Raw genomic sequence first — 11,156 nt, 5'->3', positions numbered from 1 at the left:
AGCAACTGAGTTCTTTTGTGAGCTTTAACAGAGACAACAAATTGAATTTGAAGTTAGGAACATATAAAACATTCTTAATCTCCATGTCCTTAAGAAATGTTGCACTGCCAATGTGAGATATATTTGTCTTCTCACCAATAGGTAAGTGAACTTGATCTCTACCAGTTTTCAACTCAGTCTTAGAGTGTAGTATATCTAGGGAAGTAGCTATGTGATGAGCACCAGAATCAACTATCCATTCTTTACTAGGATTATTAGTCATTAGTGCAGTAGCAATACCTGCCATGTTGACTTGTGGAAATGTGGTGTCTTTATTCAGCATATCCAGAATTTGTCTATATTGATTCTCAATGAAGAAGTGCCCTCCTGCAGGACCATTATTGTGTGTTCTTCCTCCAACCATGTGTGCTTGTTCCTCATGCTCAGCATTACCAGTTGCACAATTGGACACAACCTTCCTTTTAGCATTGAAATCTGTAGGATAGCCTATCAACTTATAGCAATTTTCTTTCAAGTGTCCAGTTATCTTACAGTAGTCACTTTCATGAATGCCTTTTTCCCTTTGTACCCTTGTCCTCATCCAGCTTGCATAGCAATAGGATCTCTTCTATCTCCTAAGGCTGGATATGGACTTGATCTTTGACTTTCATCCTCAATTATCAACACATAAGCTTGGTTTAAAGGTTTTCATCAGAATCTGCCTCCTTGCCTGCTTATAGGTCTCATTCAAACCACTGAGAAACTGAAGCAGCCTTTGACGATAAAGGTATTCAATGTAGTCTTTTGATTTAGCACAATCACAACCTGGCATGGGAACTAATACATCATACTTCGACTACATTTCCTTCAGTCTCGTGAAATAGGAATCAACATAATCAGTTCCTTGAGAAATGGTTGCAATTTCTATGCAATTGAAAAATTCAAACTCGATTGACCTTATCAAATCTCTCCTTCAGGTCTTCCCAAACTAGGTGCGCATCTGATGCATAAGCTATTCCACTAACGAGGTTTGTTGATACAGTGTTCATGATCCATGAGAGTACAATCGCATTGCATGTCTCTCATTCCTCATGTGATTCCTTCTTAAAGGTCTCCTTCTTACATGTACCAGTTACAAACCCCAGCTTTCGCTTAGCTTCAAGAGCAATTCGCATCGTCCTACGCCATAATCCATAGTTCTCAAACTCAGTAAGTTGAATTGGAATGAAAACTGAGCTTGGTGTATGAGAAGGGTGCAGAAACAGAGGATGAGTGAGGTCAATTTTCTCATCTGCCATTACTGAACTTGAGCGATAATTTATATCACACAAACACGAAAATACTCAACTAAGAGACAATTAATATCGACTGCTCTGATACCATATGAGTTGAGCTGATCTCAGTCACAACTCGTTCTCCATTAATGGAGGCCTAAACGAGTAAGTTGAGTTTGAGAGGAGAAGATGAACATCAGAGAGAGAATGGTAAGTAAAGAACTTTCTAGTATATTGAAAAGTTAATACAAAATCTGATATACATCACATATATATATACAATCACCCTACTAACTTAATCCTCAATTAACTAATGCTAACTACTTTAACTACTCTAACTAATTGGTGACAACTAGCTAACAAACTGTCCACTAACTTGTCCAGCTGTCATACTCCCTCCGATTCTCACAATCCCAATATAATTAACGATTATCAATTTCTTCGATAACATGATATTTTCAAATACTTTTTTTAAAAATTTCAATTTAACTCCAAAACCTTCTTTTTCTTCAAATCTCAACCAAATCACGTCTGTTACCCGTAGAAATTCGTTGATGCATTTATATACGTAATAGTGCTTTATCAGTTGAATCTTTTTAAATATGTGGCAAGCCACATTAGAAAAAGTTACTTTGTATCGAAGAAATCTCTTTTCTCTTTGTGATAGGGGTGGGCATCGGTCGGTTCGGTTCGATTTTGAACATTATCGGTTTTGCCTATCGGTTATCGGTTTACAAATATCATAACCCAATAACCAAACCGATAAGATATTGGTTATCGGTTATCGGTTAATCGGTTATATATCGTTATCGGTTCGGTTATCGGTTTACCCGATAACATAAAACAACTAAAAAATTTTGCAATATATAAAACAAAGAAATCAAACTACCAGAACGTGTAAACTGCCAACTTTTGTTGTTTCTTAACAAAAGCACGCTCCCACTTCTGTGTAGTATCTACTGATGTCTGGCGGAGAACTGGTGGTGAGTCTTGCGTCTTGACTCTTGGGGGCTGCGACGGAAACAAGAATGAGAACTGAGAGACAAACGACTGAAGACTGAAGAGTGAAGAGGGAATTAGGAAAATAAATAACCCTAGTATATACTTAAGGGCAAATTAGTAAATTACATCATTCTTATTGGGTTATCGGTTTTTACCCAATAACAAAAATACAAACCGAGCCCGAACCGATAACCTAATAAAAAAATAATTTAACCCGTTACCAAGCCGTTAACCCAATAACCCAATACCGATAACCCAATAAAGAATTAACGGTTCGGATTATCGGTTTTACCCGATATATGCCCACACCTACTTTGTGAACAAATTATTTTTTATTGAAAAATTATAAATAGTAAAATTTAGAAAGAAATAAACTAATGAGAATCAAGAATGGGGAAAATTGAGGAACCAACATAGCGAGCTAGTAAATAGATTAAAAGGGAATTATAAATCGCAAACGTCTATTGCGACTTATAAAACATTTTAAGTATACCGTTGTCAACCTATAAATCGCAATTACCAACAGCGACTTAAGAATGTGACTTATCGCCCGCTTTGATAAATAACGGCAACAGCAGGAGAATGGCAGCAAGAAAGCGAAACCCTCGAGAGAGAGAAAACAAATGGCGACATTGACATGCTACTGCTCTTATTCTTCAACGCCAGTACCAAAATCTTCCCTTTCCTCGTCGTTCCCTAAAATCCCCAATCCCCAACTTTTTACTAAATATTCTTCTTCTTTCCTATCTATTTCCTCAAACCAAAAGTGGACGCACCGAGCTTCCATTGCTCTTCAATGTTCAAACTTCAACACAACCTCCTCATTTACACTTTCAGAATCAGAATTAGAAACTGAAACTGAGACTGAAACTGAAGAAGAAGAAGAAGAAGAAGAAGAAGAAGAAGGAGATGATGGAATTACATCATTAGCCAAGAAGCCACCAGTGAAGAGGAAGAGGAGAAGGTACAGAAAGCAATACCCAGGTGAGAAAAAGGGTATTACTGAAGAAATGAGGTTTGTTGCTATGAAACTTCGTAACTTCAAGGCCAAAGACAGTTCATCCGAGAGTGAGAATGGGTATGAATCAGCTTCCTCAGGAGAGGATAATAATAATATAGGTGGCGATGGGGGTAGTGAGGAGACTTGGAAGCCAAGTATAGAAGGGTTTCTCAAGTATCTTGTTGATAGCAAGCTTGTTTTTACTACTATTGAGCGCATTGTTGATGACTCCAGTGATGTTTCTTGTAAGTGCTATTATTTCTTTGTTCATTATGTTACATTCACCAAAAAGCCTTCAACTTTCAGCTCCAGTTATTTGGTCTAGTGGTAAGGGCGCGACACATTATGTGTGGGTTAGGCACATGTCACATGTTACAAAAGCCTAGTATTTAAGTGGAGAGGATAGAGGTGGGTCCATTATCCACCAAGTTTCAACCTGTGTGCTGATGAAAAAAGTCTTGAACTTTCAATTTATTCCCTCCCCTGCCCTAAAATAAGACCAAGAAAGATTAACTAAATGCTTAGTTTGTGTTGTACTGAAGGGGAGCCTTGGTGTAACTGGTAAATTTGCTGCCATGTGACCAGCCACCCCCTCCTGGCAAAGAAAGAAAGGCAGGTTCAGGCGATTGATCAAAAAAAAGATTTTCTTCCCTTTCTTTTTGACAGAGCAATTGAATGAAGCGGTGCGGGGCCTATAAGATTATGAATAAGCTATTTATTATCCATCCTTCTGAATAAAAAAACCTTCGGAATGATGGTAGTAGAGTAGGGGGTGTAACTGGTAAATTTGCTGGGGGTCACGGGTTCGAGCCGTGGAAACAGCCTCTTGCAGAAATGCAGGGTAAGACTGGGTACAATAGACCCTTATGGTCCGGCCCTTCCCCGAACCCCGCGCATAGCGGGAGCTTAGTGTACCGGGCTGCCTTTTTTTAGTTTGTGTTGTATTGTTTTTTTTAGGTTCTTTGCACTATGTACAAACTTGTTTAGAATTGTTGGTTCTCATTTTCATGATAGAAGAAAAAAGAAACAGTGTAATATGTTTGGGGGGCTGAATTTATTTGTGTAAAGGAAAAAAAAAAGATAACACTGTTGAAGCTATTAGAGGACATATTGCTTGTTGGATTTCAAATGATGCTATACTATTTTGCTGTTTAACCTAGATGCCTACTTCAGAAGGACTGGATTGGAGCGAGCAGAATGTATATCGAAAGACCTAGATTGGTTTAGCCAACATGGCTATGAGATTCCTGAACCGAGCAATCCTGGAGTCAGTTACGCCAGTTATCTGGAGGAACTGGCAGAAAAGACTCCTCCTTTATTTCTCAGCCACTTCTACAACATATATTTCTCGCACATAGCAGGAGGTCAAGTCATAGGCAAAAAGGTACAACTTCCTTGTGTTAGTCATTATCCCCTGAGTGTTTTTGTGGAGTTTTCATTTGTCTGGAAATGGCGAAACGAAGTAAATTAAGCTTGGTCTTCAAATGTCTTTCTTCATATATTCTCTTTGTGAAAAATCTCCAGTTAAGGGTTTAATTACATATTGAACTCATTTCTGAGCTGAAATTTTTTCCTCTGTCGTGAGCTTTATTTTATTGTCAAATCATGTTGCCTCGTGTTGAGATTCTTTAGATAACATATGTTCCCATTGTTTTTTTGATGAAGTAATGTATTGTATTAAAGGCATCAAGAGGATGCAAAAGATTACAATAGAGAGCTTGGTTAACTCGTTAGGACAAAAAAACTATTCTAGAGCCTTAAGTTAACCAAGGGCAAAATCAGTGGTTACTAAACCATTGAGAGAGAGCTAATGAAGTCTAAGAGGGGGATGATATCATTTATGGGGGAGAGATTACTCCAACTAAAAAGATTAATTAAACATTTAGACTTCAAGTGTTCGTTGGAAGTTGAAATGCCATCAAAACATCTACGATTCCTCTCTGTCCATAGACACAAAAAAATACAGAATGGGATCATTTGCCAGATCTTTTTGATGGATCTATCAACTTCCCATAGGCTCCAGCTAAGAACTGCGCCCCTCATGTTCTGTGGCACTGCCCAGTTGATGCCAAAAAGTGCTAAGAACATGTTCCAAAGGTCTGATGCCACAACACAGTGTAGAAACAAGTGATTAACCGACTCAGAGTTGAGCTTGCACATGTAGCACCTATTTGCCAACTGAAAATTCCTTCTGCTAAGGTTGTCCTGGGTCAAAATAGCTTCATAGAGGGCTGTCCAGGAGAAACACTTGACTTTTGTGGGCAGTCTTGTCTTCAAATCAGCTTCCATGGCCAAAGCTCAATCATGTCATTAGATGCACTTAGTTTGCTATAACCGGCCTTTACAGTGTAGTTACCTCTTACAGAGTTACCCCACCTTAAGTTGTCTGGGACTTGAGAGTCCCCTTTGGCTTCTTCAAGAGTTCTGTAAAGATCAAGTAGCTGGTTTAGTTCCCAATCCTGCATATTTTCTTCTGAAGTGAAGATCCCAGGTGTTCCCTGCTCTATTTTGGGCTATAGAAGAGTTGGTGTCTGAAGCAATCTGGTATAGGTCGGGATGAGAGTCTTTTAAAGCTTGGTTGTTGAGCCATCTATCCTTCCAGAATTTAATGTTGTTGCCATTCCCAGCCTTATAGGACACTTCTTGAAAGAATGCTTCTTGTAGGTTGTTGATATGCTTCCACGGGCCAACTCCATGTGGTGCTCTATTTTGCTTGGTGCACCACTTGTTTTGCACCCCATATTTTGCATTAACTACCTCTTTTCATATGCTTGTTGATTCTTGAGCATATCTCCACCACCACTTCATGAGCAGACTCTTGTTATGCTTGGCCAAATCTCTGATTCCCAGACCACCTTGATTTTTTGGCATGATCAATTTTGGCCACTTCACTAGATGGAATTTGTGGCCTTCACTATTTCCTTTCCATAGGAATGATCTCCTAATTTTGTCCAATTGCTTCTGCACCTTGTTTGGCATGGGGAAAAGGGACATAATGTAGGTGGGGATACTATCTATAACACTGCTGATTAGAGTCAGTCGACCACCCATAGAAAGATACTGCATTTTCCATGTTGCCAATTTTTTCTCCACTCTCAATTACTCCATTCCATATCTCTGTTGCCTTGTACTTAGCTCCTAGAGGGAGGCCTAAGTAGGTTGTGGGAAGGGAGCCAATACTGCAGCCCATTAGATTAGCCAGCTCCTCCAGATTTGGAACTTCATTCACTGGGTAAGTCATGCTCTTCAACATATTGATGTGCAACCCTGAGATAGCTTCGAATAGGAGTAGTGTCACAGACATGAAGACCTTGCTTAGAAATTAACAATTGAAACAAACAATTTATGAGTTAAGAAAATTTGGGAAGGAGCACAACTGAAAGCATCCTTTTTCCATCTTTAGAGTTTAACTCATTAAATTCCAGCTTGAGCCTATAACTTTTCGTCATGATAACTATTTCTTTTGAAGAAAACATGGTGTCTTTGACATGTTTGAAGGTTACTCAGGGATATATACTCCTTGTTGTCATTGGATGGACCTTGGACTATTTCTTTTTTCTCTTTGGGGCAGGCGGTGAAGTGACTTCTAATGTTAGTCAGTTCAGGCTTTAGTAATTATTATGTGGCTGTAATTTCTCATCTTGTCTAGCAACTGCTGAAGCTGAAATAGTACTAGTTTATGACTTAGGTAGGACTCTATAAATATAACGATGCAAATTGAAAATCAGAACAGTCTAGGCTGGCAAATGCAAATTCTATGTTTATTCTCATCTCCTTCAATTAGCTCTTATCTAGAAATGACTCAAAGTAAGATGGAATTTGGTCCAGATTGTCTCTTAAGCTAGGTTTAGAAAAATCAATCAAATAACTCCTACTTAAGTTGAATGAACCAATTTGCAACTGTACATCGCTATGGTGCAGATTTTGGAATAGCTGGTCATTTTTTGAGCAAATGCTAAATAACATCTATGTTCTTTTTTTATAAGGAACTAAATAACATCTATTTTTTTGTATGAGGAACTAAATAACATCTGTGTTGTTATTTTTCTAGCTTAAAATTTAGGTAAATTTCTTGTTTTGCTTACCATCTCTAATCTTTTTGGTTTTCACATGACTTATCCAAAAAAATATAACACTAAAAAGAAAAGAAACTTTGGCTTGTTCAATAATTATTTTTTGGTAAGTTTTTGCTTGTTCTGTGATGATTGACCACTTTCCATTGAAGATAAAGTTAACTAGGAAGAAATGCTTGAAATTGAGCTACTTTGAATTACCATTTTAGTGCATTTTGTCAATTTATGTCGTCATATGGTGGCTTTGAGACTTCCAATGTGCAAGTTAGCTCCTTTAACTCAGTATATTTGCTAAATTGATCTTATTAGGCCTTTGAGAAACTCTTAGAGGAAAAGGAGTTGGAATTCCACAAGTGGGAGGGGGATGCAGAAGAGTTGTTGCGAGGTGTGCGTGAAAAATTCAACATGCTGGCAAAGGTAAATGCCTAAGATTTTTGCGTCATGGACTTTGTTTCAGTGCTTCAAAGCACCACTCACTGCTTCTCCTATCAATTGCATCTTTATTGCAGCATTGGTCTAGAGATGACAAGAATAAGTGTCTGAGAGAAGTAACCAAGGTATTCCGGTTTATGGGTCAGATTGTTCGGCTGATTATCCTGTAAAAGCCGTTCCAATCCAAAGGTCAAACTTGGTTTCTCAATGGTGAGGTCACTTCAATCCTAAACTAACCGGTTTCTAATATATCTATTTCATTCCACATGTCATGTGACTCTGTTCTATCAATAAGAGCTGATTGGTGTGTCTAGAAAGTAATCTACTATTCATTATTTCTTCTTGTTCAGTTCTACTGGGCTCTATGTTTGGTTCGATTATCTTGTAATAGAGATTATACGTCCTGATGTCTTCTCTTGTGGAATGAACATGTTATCTATGGGAATCATTCTCTCTTGTTGGAGTCAATTTTGGTCGTTTTAACTCTCATAACTGTACTTACTATTGCCAAATTAGAAGGAGCAGTGATTTCATTGAGAGCTACAGCATGTCCTTCAAGGAATGTAGATCGCTTTGAACTTGCGATGCAATTCCCTTCTGCTACTCGGTCTCAAGTACTCTAAAATGTTTTGGCCCTATAATCCTTGTGCATATCTTCATAACTGCTGGAAATCATGTGCTTTAGTTGGCTGATCCTCTTACTAAGCTACTATAATTGCATTTCTCAACTTACTCTGTTCCTAATGGGCGCATCTCCTTTCATGTCAAACAGCTGGCTCACAAGTGTTGTGGTCGCGAACAACTTGTGCATATTTTGCATCAAACTGGATAGATTGACAACTGAGAGGATTGTCGTTGGTCACGTTCATCAAGATGCAGACGGGTGAATATAACTCTGCATCTAGAGGCAGGTGGCTGTACTCTTTTCTTTCCCTGGTTTTCTGGTTTTAACTTGCAGACTCTCCGGGAGCATTCTAAACTTGAAGAAGAGCTGTAATGTGCAGAATCCAGCCATGGAAGCATTTCGATGCATAAACAGAAGAGAGCCAGAGTGGTTTGTGCATTCGAGGAGCTGGAAATCAAGTTCCTTTGACATAACCATTTTAGAGCCATTTATTTGGCAAATGTAACATTTGGGATTTTGATGTGGAGGAAAGACTAATGATAATTGTGTTATTCTTTTTTGCACGTGTAAGTGTTTACATTGTCTCTGAGAAGGCAATATTACAAGGTCTTGGAATAAGGTTATAAGAATCGCTATAATTAGGCATATTTTCTCCAGTTACTTGTCAGCTTTTACTTCATAGGATTACTGATTGAAGAGTTGATAATATAAGTTGATTAAGGTAGTACTTGTCGAGAACATGTCAAAAGTTGTCAATATTTTAACACAACTCAAAAAAAGAAAATAAGACAACATTTAGAAACACTATTTCAGTCGAGCTCTCCCTCAGCATTGTAATGTCCAGCCTTGGCCTCTTTTGCAATACTCCTGTACTTGTTCATCAACTGAGTCTTTCCCTTGTTCAGCAGAGAATTAGGAGACATATAAATTCTCTTTCTGCAACATTTTCTTCTTACATCAGGTAAGAAAATCCGAACGGCTACCTTTCATATTCAGATTTATATAGTTCTAAGCCACTATATCTCATTGCTGCAGGTACAAAGTGAAAGAGTTCATGAAGATACTTGTTTTCCATCATGTGATTTGTAAAACCGTAGCCCAAAAATCTTCTTATGTAATTCATCTGCTTCAATTGTGTCCAGGTACTAAAGGTAAGTCTTCTACCACATAAAGTAATAGTAGCTGTCTTATTGTAATCATCCTCCAGAATTTTCGAAGCATCTTGTTTTGCTCTCTTTACATGCTTCATCATGTCATCTTTCATGTCCTTTGTGCTTGAATATTCTTGTGTTTGATTTGAGAATTTCTCAAGATTACCTTTTTCAAATATTAAAGCAAGCGCGTTGATACTAGCAGCAGTAACATCTTCATCACCTTCCTCTAGTTGTTTTAGAAGATAAGGGATCAATTCTTTCCACTTTTTGTGACCAATTCTCCATGTATTTATATCCGAAAGGAGCAGAGCCCAAGCTGATATTGCTGCAGCAGTCACGTACGTTGAATGTTTGGTTTCTTGATTCATGAATTGCCATATAATTTCCATTGATCTTTCTGTGTCTACAAAATCTCTAGCAGCAACAAGAGTATTGACAAACACTCTAACACTTTGACCGACTGAGATAATTTGGAATTGAGGAGTTTAGGAAGAAAAACCAGTGATTCTTCATAAATCTCATGTGCATTATCTCCTGCACCTAGAGTCAGTACAACTAATCCTATAAGTTGTAAAGCTAGATCAATCTCCAGTGCAGAACCAAGTTTCATGCAATTTTGGCATCGATGTACTAAAGTGACAAAATTATTCTGGGCAAATTCATAACGAACATTGGTCTCGAATTCCTCTACCAATGTCTTTAGCGCGTTTTCTCTCCTGGAACTTTTCTTTTTGTATAATTCTTGTAAATAAGGATAGAGTTTCTTCTTTGGAATTTGTATAGAACCCTGTTTCTCCTTCGTAGCAGCAGAGGCGTCGCCGCCTATTGGCGAAACTTTCCGGTTTTGAGGCCGGCTGAATCTTTGATTTTTCATTCTCCAGTTTTTGGTGGAGTATCGTATTGATTTGTGTTTGCAAGAGTGTGTGTGTTTGTGTGTGTTTGTGTGTGTGTGTTTGCTGTCCAGTGCAATATAAATAGTTGTCTGTGTTTCCTTCTCCTGTTGAATAAAGGATTGGAAGCTTTTAAGTTCTAACCCTTCTCCGTTCAGGAAATAGATTTGTTTTTTTTTTGGAAGTCTGTTCTCAACGGGAAAAGGTAGGGGTGGGCATCGGTTCGGTTCGGTTATGAATCTTATTTGTTTTGCCTATCGGTTATCGGTTTACAAATATCATAACCCGATAACCAAACCGATAAGATATTGATTATCGGTTATCGGTTAATCGGTTATCGATCATTATCAGTTCGGTTATCGGTTTATCCGATAAGATAAAATAACTAAAACAGTTTCACAATGTATAAAACAGTTTAGGTAAAATCAGTGTTTTAAGATCTTCTTTGTTCAAACGACTAGCAGTAACTCTTTGTACATTGATATCTATTTTTTTACTCTAGTACAGCATATTGTATATAGATTAAAAAGTTTATTAGTTATGAAATACAAATTTTATAACAACTGACACAAGATAACTTTGTAACAACTCAACAATTAAAGCACATGACAATTCTCACTTCAACTTTTAAACAAACTAAGAAAAATCCAGAGTCAAAATGCTTTCAAACAAACTAAGAAAAAAATGAAGATGAAGCAACTAAAAACTTACACGAAGAATCAAGATG

At 37.8% G+C, this 11,156-nt stretch overlaps 1 protein-coding gene and 1 pseudogene across 1 annotated transcript; one reads left to right on the top strand and one right to left on the bottom strand.

Annotated features, from left to right (window-relative positions):
* Positions 1–2,813: 2,813 nt before the first annotated feature.
* LOC142170642 (putative inactive heme oxygenase 2, chloroplastic) lies at positions 2,814–9,187 on the top strand. The gene is made up of 5 exons (XM_075232590.1): positions 2,814–3,500; positions 4,416–4,639; positions 7,638–7,745; positions 7,838–7,970; positions 8,533–9,187. Exons 1-4 carry the CDS (start codon positions 2,879–2,881, stop codon positions 7,928–7,930), a joined length of 1,047 nt encoding a protein of 348 aa, XP_075088691.1. The 5' UTR covers positions 2,814–2,878; the 3' UTR covers positions 7,931–7,970; positions 8,533–9,187.
* Positions 9,182–10,531, bottom strand: LOC142170641 (uncharacterized; annotated as a pseudogene).
* Positions 10,532–11,156: the final 625 nt, after the last annotated feature.

This window comes from Nicotiana tabacum, chromosome 16 (genome assembly GCF_000715075.1).
Source record: "Nicotiana tabacum cultivar K326 chromosome 16, ASM71507v2, whole genome shotgun sequence".
In the NCBI taxonomy this organism is placed as follows: Eukaryota; Viridiplantae; Streptophyta; class Magnoliopsida; order Solanales; family Solanaceae; genus Nicotiana; species Nicotiana tabacum.
The sequence above is the reverse complement of the archived record's forward strand: the minus strand, read 5'-3'. Positions and strand labels throughout refer to the sequence as shown.

What these genes read in the sequence shown, in the direction of transcription:
- LOC142170642 (XM_075232590.1), top strand. Translation starts at nt 2,879, where the DNA reads ATGGCGACATTGACATGCTACTGCTCTTATTCTTCAACGCCAGTACCA. An exon ending in TGACTCCAGTGATGTTTCTT is followed by an intron (nt 3,501 to 4,415) that starts GTAAGTGCTATT and finishes TGTTTAACCTAG; the next exon opens with ATGCCTACTTCAGAAGGACT. An exon ending in GTCAAGTCATAGGCAAAAAG is followed by an intron (nt 4,640 to 7,637) that starts GTACAACTTCCT and finishes TGATCTTATTAG; the next exon opens with GCCTTTGAGAAACTCTTAGA.